Source organism: Petaurus breviceps, unplaced genomic scaffold, assembly GCF_028583685.1.
Source record: "Petaurus breviceps papuanus isolate PSGF00001 unplaced genomic scaffold, PetGlider_PUasm1.0 490, whole genome shotgun sequence".
In the NCBI taxonomy this organism is placed as follows: Eukaryota; Metazoa; Chordata; class Mammalia; order Diprotodontia; family Petauridae; genus Petaurus; species Petaurus breviceps.
The window spans coordinates 23,293,169-23,307,102 of NW_027186352.1; the positions used below are offsets into that span (position 1 = coordinate 23,293,169).

The 13,934-nt window shown below is 45.9% G+C and overlaps 2 protein-coding genes across 2 annotated transcripts in view; one reads left to right on the forward strand and one right to left on the reverse strand.

The window, feature by feature from the left end:
• Positions 1-6,523, reverse strand: part of ANK3 (ankyrin 3) — a 741,327-nt gene extending 734,804 nt beyond the window's left edge. Inside the window, exon 1 of the mRNA XM_069101834.1 lies at positions 6,209-6,523. Coding sequence (XP_068957935.1) covers positions 6,209-6,241 — 33 coding nt within the window. The 5' untranslated portion in view covers positions 6,242-6,523. The remainder of the gene's footprint in view (positions 1-6,208) is intronic.
• CDK1 (cyclin dependent kinase 1) overlaps positions 1-13,934 on the forward strand; it is a 470,854-nt gene that overhangs the window by 402,611 nt on the left and 54,309 nt on the right. The window lies entirely within an intron of this gene.

Genomic DNA, 13,934 nt, shown 5'->3' on the forward strand with positions numbered 1-13,934 from the left:
CAAAGTGGCCAAGTTTCGTCGCCCACAAAAGCCTTCTATGTGACTGTAGCACAGGTGTGGGTCTCTACAGAGGCTCAGACGCATTCAGCATACTTACAAAAGCCACCCTGGCTGAATTAGAATTCCCTTCCGGCTTTTGAACTGCACTAAGGTGGTCGAGGTGGGCAGAATCACAAGACGGCAGAGCTGTTAGTTAGTTCTGTTATGGGACTCTGTAAAATGCTTGGAGGTTGAACTAATTGGTCTTTGGGGTCATAGTATATTCTATCCAAAAAAGACTTGCATTATCCTCAGTTTTCCACATCCATGGATTTTTGCAGAGCAGGGAGTGGGCCATGTGCCATCTCACAGCTTCTACTGGGGCCAAGCTTGGGTGTCATAACTTCCCAGTCCGGTTAGGTCCTTACCTAGAACATTCTCCAATGTCACTGGCCTTTGTCTTATGACCTCTAAGAGAGGTCTAAAGTATTGAAGAGTTAGGAAGTTGTTTCCTTAAGTTGGGACTCGGTTTGCCTCTTTGTCACTGAAGAGGCAACAGATAGACTCTCTGACAGAGGAATGGAAGATCCCTGCCTTGGCCACACATTGGCTGTATGACCTTGCACATGTCACTTTGCCTCTCATTGCCCCAAGCTATGTGCTAAGATTTAAGATACAGAGAAGGTCAGTCTATTGACAAGCATTGATTCACCAAGTGCTGAAAAAAAAGCTGATGCTCCGTGACAGAAGGTCTTCCCAGGGATCTCCCTGCACAGGGCCAAACAGACCAACAAAATGTCTCCTCACACATCTACCCTCTGGAATCAAGCAGACCAAGTTGGAGTCTTCTTCCATTGGAAAGCCACAGCCCCACCCTCTTCTGTACTAAATATTACTTCTTCCTGTGAAAAATCATTATTTTCCTGGGTATTAAAATAAAACTGCTGTATCCAGGAAGAGTAATGTGGTAGCCTTGGAGTCTAAAGACACAGGCTTTAGATCCTGCCTCCAATACTTATTACCAATGGGAACACACGCTATTCCCTTTCCCTTTCTGGGACTGTTTCCCTCCTCTCTAAAAGAAGACTAACCATACTTGTACTGCCTAGCTCCCTGGGGGCTCTGAAAACGACAAGGCATGATGTAAATGTGAGTTATTCATATTGTCAGCATGAGCACTGATTTCACTCAACGCTTCTGCAACTGAGGAGATGGTCTGCAGGAATTCTGCTGGCCAACAAATTCAACACCCTTTAGCGCAACTGGAGACAAAATTGCTCTGAACTTGGGCTGTGTCTCAGACAATGACGAATCAGTCCTTCATCACTGGGAAAATCCTAGAAACCTTTCCAGTTTCTTTGGACCTGCCACAGATTATAATTGCCTGTCAGCATGTTTGAGAACCCATGCCCCAGCCCAGACCTTTAACACTTCTTCCGTGGACTTTTGGACAGCCTCTGTCTCCAATCCATGTGCTTCACAGCTGCCAAAATTGTCTTCCTAAAGAACAGCAATTATGGCTTACATTTATATGGAGCTTACTATGTGCCAAGCCCTGTGCTAAGGGCCCTACAGTGATTGTCTTATTTGGTCCTACAACAACCTACCTGGGCGGTAGGCACTATTGTTATCATTCCCATTTTACAGCTGAGGTTAGGCAAATAGAGGTGAAATGACTTGCTCAGGGTCACCCAGCTAAGTGTTTGAAGCCAGATTTCAGCTCAGTTTTCCCTGACTCCAAGTCCTGCTCTCTTCCCACTGTGCCCCCTAGAGGGCAACTTCACAAGTCCTTCCATGTCTGAGAATTGCCGGTAACCACCCATCAACTCTAGAAGAAAGTCTCAGTTCCTGCTTTTGTTACTTAAAGTCCAGTCTACGGCCAAACTTGTTAAGGTTACTACAGCAAATTGCCATCAGAATCAGAGCAGACAACCAACTTTTAATTTCCATTGTATGATATTGCATCTCCCACCTCCACACCTTTCTTCACACAGGCTGCCCATCCTCATGCCTGGCATTATTATTAACCTTTTTATTTTATTATTATTAACCATTATTATTAAGCCTTTGCCTTTTAGGATCTCCAGCTATCTTCAGTACTTAGCACAGATATTACAGCCTCTTACAAGAAGTCTGGTCTGATCACCCAGTTATTAATGGGGAGTTATTCTCCTTAGAGAAATGACTTTGAATTTATCTGTTTACATGTTGCTTTCTGGCCCCTGTCTCCAGTTAAATATAAGCTTCTTGAGAACAGGAACTACTTTGCTTTCATCTTTGTATTCCTGGTACACTGTGCATAGTAGGCACTTAGTAAAAGTATGATGGAATTAAACTGAATCGAACCATTTATTAAGCAAACACTATGCCCGATAGACACTCTATGAATAAAGAGCTCTTTTACTTTCAATTTCCAATAAGTCTGCCCAGCACTTGCAATGCTCCTTACAAACTGCTGTGATATTATGAAAGGAAAAGGAGAAATGCTTGAAAACTGCCAGACAAACACAACTTCTTCCTAGCATAGCAAAAACAGCAGACAGATATCTCCTGTGTGTATTTCCAAGGATTCTGAAATACACCATCCACCCACCATCAATACTCCTGTACCACACGCTCCTTGAGGAGTCCCCTTCATAATGCATTACTGTGCACATTTATGAAACAAATATTTATTTTCTGCTTTGCCAAGAGAACAGATAGAAACCTTATAAAGAAAAAGCAATATAGACATAGAATGACAATCCCTATTTCCATCCTGCCCTGGGCAGTAGATCCTCCTAAAAACACAGAAGGAAGCATGGTGGACTGGAAAGAATATTCAATTGTGGGTCACAGGTGCTGGGTTCAAATCCTGACTCCAAGGCTACAACTTATAATTTAGAGACCAAAAAAAAAAAATCATTTGGGGGTGGGGCAGGGGGAAGTGCCCCAGAACAAAAGGTAGCATTCAAGGACAGACCTTAGGACAATCTAGTATTAGAAGACAGTAAAGTCCATGAGGCCACAAGAGGGGAAAGGAGCAGGGGGCAGGGCGGAGCAGGGACAGGCCAAAAGAAGAGCTCAGCTGGGGTGCTGCTGGGAGGAGAAAGCTTCCATCTGGTAGCTTTCTATCTTAACTAATTACTCTTGCTAACTAGGTGCCAAGCTCAGTTGTTTCTTCACTGCTGAAGTAATGTTAATGCTGTCAGCACCCTCCACATTTCGGTCCCCTGAAATGGAACCCTGGTTGCCCTGTCCTAATTACTGCCCCAACTGGCTCTATTTACCAACTTTTTTGACCTGAGGCAAGTCACTTCCTTTTATGGGCCTCAGTTTCCTCATTAGTAAAATGAAAAGGCTAGACTAAATAGAATTACCGATCCAGGGTGGGAAGGGACCTCAGAGACCATCCAAGTTCACCCACTCATTAGACAGATAAGGAAGTAATGGTCCAGAGAAATTAAGGGATTTTCCCAAGGTCACACAAGGAGGAAAGAGCAGAGGTAAATCTGAACCTATGTCCTCTGACTATCCACCAGACCTAGCTTCCTCCAGACTTGGTGATGTCCAGGGTCCCTTCATGTTAGAAGAACGCCTTTTTCTTAAGATAGCTTAATAAAGCCAGGTTTGGCAATTCTTCCAAGCACATCCCGTGGGCCTTACTGCTTAGCAAGAGATTTCAAGAATAGAGCAAAGCACGTCTCCTTATGTGTGGTCGGCATGTTTCCCACTGTAGCACAGACATCTGCAAGACCCAGAAGTAGCTGAAGACTAATTAAATGTGATAAATGAGCAGTGTCAACATACTTCGCCTCGACAAATTTTTCAGAAACTTTGGTGCTTGTGTAGCATGCTACAGTTCTGCCCAATAGGAGACTTTTCCTCTTACTTCTTCTTTGTGATCCATAAAGCAAGAATCTCACCGAGAGTGCCAAGAGACAAAGTTTCTAGCAAACAGAAGTGTTATTAGCCCTTGCAACTGGGAAAGGCATCTACTGGAGCCCTAGACTCCAGGCATACAGAGATTACTTGGAGATATTCACATTGCCTATGGGTCCTTATTTATTTTTATTTCTTTTGAGTAGTTGTTTATTTTTTCCTTTCTTTGTCTACCCTTATTGTATATCCATTCATGTTCAGTACTGAAAATCCACTTCCTTAGGGACAGGGTCATAACTAGGTGGGGTAGCATTTGCTGACCTTACTTAGAGTCTTTTATTGAAACAACTGAGCTAAGCACCTAGTTAGCAAAATTAATTAGTTAAAATAGAAAGCAACCAGCCCTCACTTACCGTGTTTCCCCAATAATAAGACCTATCCCGAAAATAAGCCCTCCCCTTACTGTGTAAGATTCCTCCAAAATAAGCCCTCCCCCGAAGATAAGCCCTATTGAGATTGCTACTGTAGTGAAGGTGATCCCCTGCGCTACACGCTACATTACGGTACCCTCTGTATGCACCGTTACCCCCCCCAGTGAAACGCATGCTGCGCTCCGAGCTGCATCCAATCAGAGCTGCAGCAGTGAGCGCGTCACCCTGTTCTTCCCCAGTGATTTGCTTATTGAATAAAGGTACATTTTTTTGTTCACATTTACCTGTTTATTAAAATTGCTGCCAATGTTCATTAAAATAAGCCCTCCCCTGAAAATAAGCCTTCTGGTGTTTTTCTGTCCAAAAAAATTAATAAGACAGTGTCATTATCGGGGAAACACGGTACCACCCCATGGTCCACACCCCAGGTCTGATCTTCTCTCCACCAGCTCTGCCCAGCTGCCCCACAACCATCAGCACCACATCCCAAACCTCAACAGCAGTTTGGCTTGTCCGGTTTTCCCTGCTAACTATGCTACTTGTGGTTCTCTCTAAAAGTAAGAGGCATAGGTTCCCGAGTACAGGCCAATGATATCTAAAACCCACTCATAAACATTCTTCTTCCCTCCACTTAACTCTGCTCTCTCCTCACACCTGACCAGGTAACTGTCACCGTAAAATACATTTGCTACCTTCTCACACTCACTTATTTGTATTCCTGCATACCTTTTGAGGGGAAAAAAATCATTTCTTTTAAAATAAGTCAGCACATGCCTAGGTCTCAAGAAGAGAGACCAAGAGTCAAAATCAGAGGGGCAGTATCATAAGCACGGTGCGTGTGTATACATACATACACATACACATATCAAATTGACTTGACAGTAAAGACCAATCTCTATCTTCTATGGGCAAAATCAGTTCTTTCTTACCAACTTCTACTGCAAGGATAAGTCTCTACATCGACCATCAATTACTGTGCGTTCAAAAGTAAACTTGCTCCATACCCTAAGGTAAACTAAGTCAGTTTCCAAAGGCCATTGGAGTTCCCGGGGCCATGGTTCTTTCAAAGAAGGCTGGCAGGTACCGTTTTTAAAAATGCATGTAGAAGGAAGCAACTAGCTCATTTTCCAAAAACTGCACAGGTAAACTTCCTAAGCTTCGAGTTTCCCTTCTGTTTGCTTTACTGTTCCTCTAAAGTTCAGCCTGCTATGTGCCCTTAGGAAGGGCGAAATCTGGCCCCACGGGAAAGGAGGAAAACGCAGAAGAATGCCAAGGGAAGGTGAAGGATACACATCCACCCTGGGCCATGTTTTCTTCACTTCTCCGCGGGAACGCCGGGATGGAGGGAGGAGGAAAGAAAGGGACACAAACCTATCCATCTTCCCCAGATGTAATGGACTTGGAAAGCAGCGGGCCTGGGTTCGAGCTCCAGCTCGACTAGCTCTGCGATCTTGGGTAAAGCGTTTAACACACAGGGGCCATGGACGTTTCTACCCTGTCAAATAGTGGACGGGGCTGTCTAAGGTGATTCCTAGCTCTAACTCCTCTCTTTCCTCCGGCTCTTATTAAGTCGGAAGGGATTCAGTCTCGCGCCTCCGCGCCCCCCCCCCCCCCTCTCCCCTCCCGCCCCCCGCACCTGTCCGGGAGCGCAGTCCCGGGAGTGCAGGAGATGCCTTTCCGCGGACTGGCACAGAGGGTAGCCCCGTGCCACTGTGGCTGCTAAGTCCCTCTCCCCCTGCTCCCGGAAAGCACGGGGAGCGCTTGGCACTTGGCGGTGCCTGCCTGCCTCCCTCCCGGTCCGTCGGGAATTACCTGCGTCCCGCAGCCCCAGCCCCCACCCCAGCTCGGTTTGCTTCCTCCCTGCCCGCTCCTAGAAGCAACAGGTAGACGGGGGACCGGCCCGAGACCAAGTGGCTGCAAGAGGGCGGACGGCTCACCTGGGCTCCCGGGGCTTCGGCGGCGGAGGCCATGTTGGGGGACACGGGCTCAGCCTGGGCGCTCGGAGGCAAAGTTGGCCGCGGGCTCTTCCTTCTTGGCTGCACCCGGCTTCTCGCGTCCCCTTCTTCTGGCCGCCGCGCTCTCCGGCTGTCAGTCCGTCCGTCAGCGCGCCCGCCTCTGGCTCGGGCTGAGCGGCTCCCGCCTGGCAGTGCCTAGCTGGGTGGGTAGGTGTGCCCGCAGCAGTCGCCAGGTGCCAGGTGCCCGGCCAGTCCTGCAGCGGCGGCGGCAGCAGCAGCGCGTGCCTGGCGGGGGGTTGGGGTGACTGGGCGGGGGCTGGGGGCGGGGAGGGGGAGCTCAGGTAGAGAGGCGGCGGGGGAGCTCTGGGCGCTCTGTTCGTCTCGGATACGCTGCGCTCCTCCTCGCTCCGCTGTCTTCCTTTCCCTCCTTCCCCCCTCCTTTCTCTCCTCCTCTCCGCCCCCCCTCCTTTCCCCGCCGCCCCAGCCCCCCGCGGTGCGCCCGCTCCCGGCCCGGCGCCGGCCGCCTGCCAGCCGGGACACCTGGCCAGGACACGGAGCATGCCCAGTGCGCCCGCGCCCGCAGCCCGCCCAAAGTTTCCCCTTGGGCATTCCCAGGATCAGTGCTCTGGCACCAGGACTTGGCTCCACCCTTTCTTTCCAAGCGAGGAAACTAGGGCCCCCAAGAGAGGGAAGGCGACCTGCCTAAGGTTACACAGGCCATAGCATCAGGAAGGCCTGGGTTCAGAGGACACCACTCCTACCCGCCCCACAGAAACAAGGCACCTCACCTGGAAAATGGGGACAACAAGATTGACTTGCGAGACAGTTGCTGATCTGCACTCGAAGTAGTTCCCGCTCCCCGTCTGTTCCCAGATCTAGCCCCCAAAAGAAAGCAAGCCCTTCGAGAGGCTGCTCTGAGCCCGTAAAGGAGCTAATAATACAGGACAAGTGTTCTGCCAGCCTGAGGGAGGTAAGCTTCACTGTCCTCATTATGATAATTATTATGAATAGTCTCATCAACTGGTGTCTAAACTCATAGGGTCACAGATTTGGAATCGGAAGGGACCTTAGAGCAGGAGGTCATGAACTTCTTTGAAAGACTGCTGAATTCTATGGATTCCTTCTCAGGATGTTCGTAAATGAATAAAGTAAAATGTACAGTTTTACAAAGAAATGTAGTTATTGACTTGGCTTTAGAAACAACTATTTCAACCCCTTTATATTGCAGATGAGGAAGCAGGTCTAGAGACATTAAGTGACTTTCCTGACGTCACAGGGGTAGGAAGTGCTGGGTGAGGATTTGAACCTAACCCTTCTGACTCCAAACCCAGTGTCCTTTCCACCGTACCACACAGCCTTTCACAAATCCTGACGGTATGGGCCAGTGAGCAGGCCACCATGATTATAAGAAGGTATGAAGCAGAAATGTAAAGAAATGCTTGCACACACACAAGATGGTCTGATCATATGACAAGATCAAGACCAAATGGGCAAACAAGTGTGACCAGAGTGGCAGATGAGGACAGGCTGCCATCTGCATCGCGGGAAGGAATGGCCACATTGTTAAGATGGAAGTTCTGTTTAAGTTTTCATGATCATCGCCACCAGTCATCTCCTTATCAAATGATTGATGAATCCCTGAAAGTCATATCAACCTCTATCTTGCCACTGGATTCTGATGTCTAGAGGAGAGAGTCTGATGATTCGGCACAGCTCTGCCTCACTTAAATCCACCTCACTTGCGAGTCAAGACCTCACCCTCCTGGTGCCATTGGTCCTCAAGAAAGGAAGATCACCACCAGCCATCACCCCCAGCGTAGCGGACAGCTTGACTAGCTTGCCTACTCTGTGGGACTCCAAGAATTCAAAAGATCTTCATTTTCCAAGGTAGATGTCCTCCCATCACCCCCTCTACATCCATCACACCTTTTCCATACCTTACAAGACAATTTCATGAATGAAAATGACCAAAAGATTAAACTTCCAATGTTAAGCCTCCATGACCTGAGTTATACTGGTGCTAGGAGGATAGTTACCTAACTTGTTCAAAGTCAGATAGTGAAGAAGAAAGGTCAGTACTTGGACAAAGGTCCTCTGATTAGAGGTGCTTTCTGGGGTGCTCCACAATTTCCTTATCTGTAAAATGGAGGTGATAGGATTAAAGGGATAATAAATTCAGAGCTGGAAGGGATTTAGGTAATTTTCCCAAGAAATCATCTAGCTCCACCCTCTCTCATTTTACAGGTGAGAAAACAAAGCCTGGAGGGGCTGTGTGAGGTCATAAAGTATGTGGTGGAGCTGGGATTTGAACCCAGACCCTCAGACTGAAATACTTCACTCTTTTTAAACATCAAGTGAGGAGAGAGACAGAAAGAGAGAGAGAGAAACAGAGAGACATGGAGAGAGAGAAAGAAAGAAATGTGGGTGGATAGATAGAAAGGTTTCATATAACACTATAAACTTTTAAGCATTATCTAAATCTCATCTATAATTAGCACCACCCATAGACTCTAAGAATGGACTGGTCTGGTTGGAGGCACCATAGAAGATGTCACCCTTCCCCTTACTTCTGCCTAAACTAACCAAGCCATCTATGAGGTGCAAGCTGCTATTTGGGAGTCAGGAGACTAAGAGAAATATCTATTGAGTAAGGGACAGTACAACAGACACTAAGGGAAACTTTTCCTTTCCTCTATTTTTTTTTTAAAGGAAATTAATCCATGCTAGTCCTGTTAACCATACATTAGGGGGACATTCACTACTTAGAATTATAGAACACAATCCTGTCTTTTCAAAACTACAAGAAACCTAAAAGATCATTTATTTTAATCTTTCCATTTTATAGATGAGGAAACTGAGGCCCAGAAATGGGGGGAAATGACTTATCCAAAGTTGCTGATTAAGCACCAGGAGCTCAAAGATTCAATTCAACAAGCTTACTATGTGCAAGACTCAGGTGTTAGACTCTGGGGTTACAAAAAGAGAAGAAAGAAAACAGAGCCTGCCCTCATGGAGCTTACTTATATTCTACTAAAGGGTTAAAATATTTACATCACTAATAGGGAGATCAGGAAAGCTTTCTGTAGGAGGTGACTCCAGAACTGAGCCTTGAAGGGAGCTAAGAATTTTCCAAGGTAGAGGCGAGAGAAGACAGTATTCCAGGACCCAGGGACAAACAGGGTAGAGGGAAGACTAGTTAAACTCTATCAGAGGTGGGATTTCAATCCAGATCTCCTTGACTTGAGGTTTATCAATCCATCCACCACACTTATGCCTCTATAGGAACCTAAATTCCTATAAAATATCACACCTGCAGTAACTCTTGAATAGAAATACCATTTCTGGTTTGCTGATGCTGCTCAAAGAACAGCCCCATTGGATCTGCCCTTGTGATGATAGCCGAGCCAGTGGTAAAGAGGCAGTATGGAATAGGCAGAGGACAGAGAACTGGACTCAAGAATCCCAGGTTTCAAATCCCACCACCAATGTTTACTAGCTGTGTTAAGTCACATAACCGCAGTCAGCTTCATCTAGAAAATGGAGCTAGGCATGGGTCTGGTGTGAGATTGCTTTTGTAAAGCTCTTGGCAAACCTTCATAAATTTCCCAAATGTCAGTTGCTATTTAGAAAGGTGAACAGGATGTTCGGGAAGTTAGCAAAAGTAGCAGAAAACATTGGGAGGAGCAGTCTTGGCTCTGAAGTCAAGAAGCCAGGGTTCAAATCCTGCCTCTCTCTTTGGACCTCTTTCTTCACCTGTAAACTGCCAGGGTTGGATTTGATCTATGAACATAGAAGGTACCAAAGGTTTCCCCAACAGACCCACCTCAGTCCCACTTCCCCCACCCCCTGCCAATCTCTCTACTCCTATAATAAGATCCGGGCATAAGGGGTGTTCTAGGAAAACTAGCTGCTCATCCACCTTTGATGTCCACCTGGCACCCATCTCTCACCTGTGGCTCCAAGAAGATGTAGCACGTGCAGGAGACGCACCCCAGTAACCCATCTCAGCAGACAGGATAGCCAGGATGAAGGTAACTGGTGGATCTCAAGTCCATTGGTGAGTTAGGGGGATGTCTACCTCCAGAATGTGAAGATTAATCCTGGTGGAATGGGCAGATGAGAACGATTTGTTCCAATGGCTATGAAGGAGGCTTGAAGCAGGTACTGTGGAGTACTTAGTGCTTGGTCAGGCATATAAGACACCAAGGTCATCTACCACATCCTGGGCCATCACCAGACTTATGTCCTGCCACTGGACTTTGATCATTCTGGAAGAGAAAGGGAGAGACACTATTCATCAGGAAGTCAAGACCACTCTGTGATGTCATCGGTCCTCTTTGAAAATGAAGGCCAAACAACTCCTATAATAACAGGATGCCGTAGCACCCTTCACAAAACTGCAGACCCCCTAGACAAAATGTGCCCAGTTACTTACAGCCCCTCCATGACGGCACTAAAAAGAACAAAATGACTGAGAAGGGTGCCTTGGAAAGGGAGGAAGTCAAAAGACACAGGAATCCTTGGCATATCCTGCCTCCAAAATCCAAAAGTGAAAGCCTTCCTATAGTGACTGTCTAATCTCAGCACTCACTCTGGGACAGTGATGCATACTCCCTTATTGACAGGAATCCTGAGGGCTGAAGGCACTAATTAATTAGCCCTGAGCTGAGAAGAGCTCAGAGCTTAAGATCAGATGATTATAGCTTTAGATGTGGAAGACATCTCTTAGCTCTTCTAGTTCAACCCTCTCCCTTTATTGAAGAGGGAACTGAATCCCAGAGGGTTGAAGTGATTTAGAATCAGGGGCCTTGTTTTTGTTCAATCATGTCCCACTCTTTGTGATTCCATCTGAGGTTTTCTTGGCTATAGTCTAGATACTGTGATGGCTTGCTATCTCTTTCTCCAGTTCATTTTAGAGATGAGGAAACTGAAGCAAACGGGGTTAAGTGACTTGCCCAGGGTCATACAGTGTCTGAGGCCAGATTTGAACTCAGGGAAATGAGTCTTCTGGACTCCAACCCTGGCACTCTGTTCACTTTGCCACCTGGATGCCTGGGACTTCAAATACCTGCTAATCCAGTCCCCTTTTGGAATCCCAAAACACAAAGAATTCAGTGAGTTGCACAGGGTACCACAGGGGTGACTATCAAGGGTGATTTGAACCCAGCTTGTCCGCTTCCAGAAACCCAGTACTTTTTCCATATTGCCCATAAGCTCCTCGAGAGTAGGCACTATTTCACACAGAGCTCAGCATTGTGCCTGGTACATAGTGAGTACTCAAGGAGCAGAGTGGAATTTAAACTCTTGTCTTCTGACACTAAGTCAAGAGCTCCTGACATGATGCCATTGAAAGCCTTATGTCAAGGTGAGTCAATATTACTTTGAGATCCTATGCTCCCAATCAGTAGAGAACAGGTGACAATCAAGTGTACACCTTGCCTAACCATGAAAAAATATCAATAGACTTTTCTTATAGTGTTTTTGGAGCTGCCATGAGGTGTGGTGTATAGGGGGGATGCCTGAGAGGCAAAAAGACAGACACTGATGTTTAAGTCCTACCTCTGACCCCCCTTTCCTCCCCTCCCACTCAACCATGGGCAAGTCACTTAACACCTCAGCACCCCAGGAACCTGTCAGATGAGCTGAGAATCTGCCCCTGATAAGCTCCAGAAAAGAGCCCCTCTTGGTGGAGGGAAGTTTCTCTCCAGGGATTTCCTTCTGCCAATGAAATCACAAGTCCAGACCAAATCTTTGGAGTCAGATGTAGAAGAAAACAAAAAGAAGCCAGTTACTACAGAATGGTTTGTGTCTGTAAGAAAATTCCATCAAAGGGCAGAAAAATAATTCTGATTATGAAATCTCTGTTGGCCTCTGCAAAGGAAATAAACTGCACATTTGAAAGTATGTCTTAAACAAGAGAAAGATGATCTGTTTGGGAGAGACTTCCCAAGGAGGAATCCTGTCCCTTTTGTTATTTAAAAGCTCATTAATAAGGGACAAAGTTGAGCAGTGGTGTTCTATCCTGTGGCTTCTGGCCTTCTCCATGTATGTACCAATGGTTAGTTACTCCAGTTTCATCACTGGACCTTGTTTGTTTTGTTTTGTTTTTCTTATCTGCATTGTTTTGAAGGTTAATAGGCTTGGTGTATAGAGTATCTGTTGATTTATAGTTGGTCTTCCCAGAATCTCAACATCAGAGACTTGTCAGGGACCTCAGAGGCCTCTAGTCCAACCCACCATAGGTGAACAAGCACACTCTCTCTTTATGATGCCCCCTCCCAAGTGGTATTCCAGTCTCTACTCAAAGACCTCCCCTTAGCAGAACCTTCTAGTGTCAGCAAAGCAGTATATGGAAAGTTGCTTGCAATCCATAAAGAACTAATAAGTGCTAGCTATTATTAGTTCTGAGCAACCTTTTCCTCTTACCATAATGACTAATGTTCTTTGGCCTAGACCCTGTGAGACCTTAGTTTCAGCCTGCATCAGGCACTTACTTTTCTGACCCTGGGCAAGTTCAATATTCTTTCTAAGCCTCAGTTTCCTCCTTTGTAAAGTCGGTACAATAAATAACACCTATCTCTTAGGGTTATTGTGAGGTTCAAATAAGATCAAGTATGGAAAGCCCTTTTCAATCCTCAAAGTGCTGTAGAAACATGAGCAGCTATTATTACTATGCACTCCTGTTCCCCATTGGAAGTCAAATGGAGAGCCATGGTTCCATGGCTTGGGTTTTGAATGTTTCTTTTTCTTAATTCCAAATAAAACGTGGTTACAGAAACATCCAGTGGTTGACTGTGGAATGGGGACCCCTGTGATACTTGGCATACGGACTGAGGGTGAATTATTGATTTTTAAAACCTCATGGGAAAATAGTGAAATAAGAGTCCCATAAAAATGTTTAATAGCAGCACTTACTGATTCCTTTACATTATGCTTTTGTTGTTTTTTTTTTAATAAGTGCTGACACATCAATTCCCTTTATTGTGCAAAGATTTCCATCTGTGAGGGAAAACAGAAACATTATATTCAGTGCCACTTATCAGCTATGTGACCTTGGAGAAATCACTTCCCTTCTCTAGGAAGTGTCTCTGTTTCTGTCTCTGTCTCTCTCTGTCTCTCTGTCTCTGTCTCTCTGTCTCTGTCTCTGTCTCTCTGTCTCTGTCTCTGTCTCTGTCTCTCTGTCTCTCTGTCTCTCTCTCTCTCTCTGTCTCTCTCTCTCTCTCTCTTTCTCTCTCTCTCTCTCTGTCTCTCTCTCTCTCTCTGTCTCTCTCTGTCTCTCTCTCTGGTTCTGAGTGCTGAAGTACAGGTCACACAAGGACAAAAAAAAAAACAAACCACTGTCTACCCTCAAGGAGGGTGTCTATCTGGATAGACAACATATACACATATAAGAAAATACATACAAAGTAATGGAGGCAGAGGGATTTAATTTCCTTGAAGGCATTTTTGTCTTTTGATCTCTAGCACTTAGGACAACACATGGTTAGTGCCAAATCAAACATGTTGAATTTAATTGGATTCCTTTTTCATGTTTTATTGTCTTTCTGATCTAAATGCAATCTTCTTTATCAGAAATGGCCTTTCAACCTGGGCCCCTCCACTGTCTTGCTCCAGGATTTCAGGTACATTTCTTAACCTCGTTTGGTCTCAGTTTCTTCATCAGTAAATTTTAATACTACCCAGTCTCACAAGTATAGAATAATTCAGT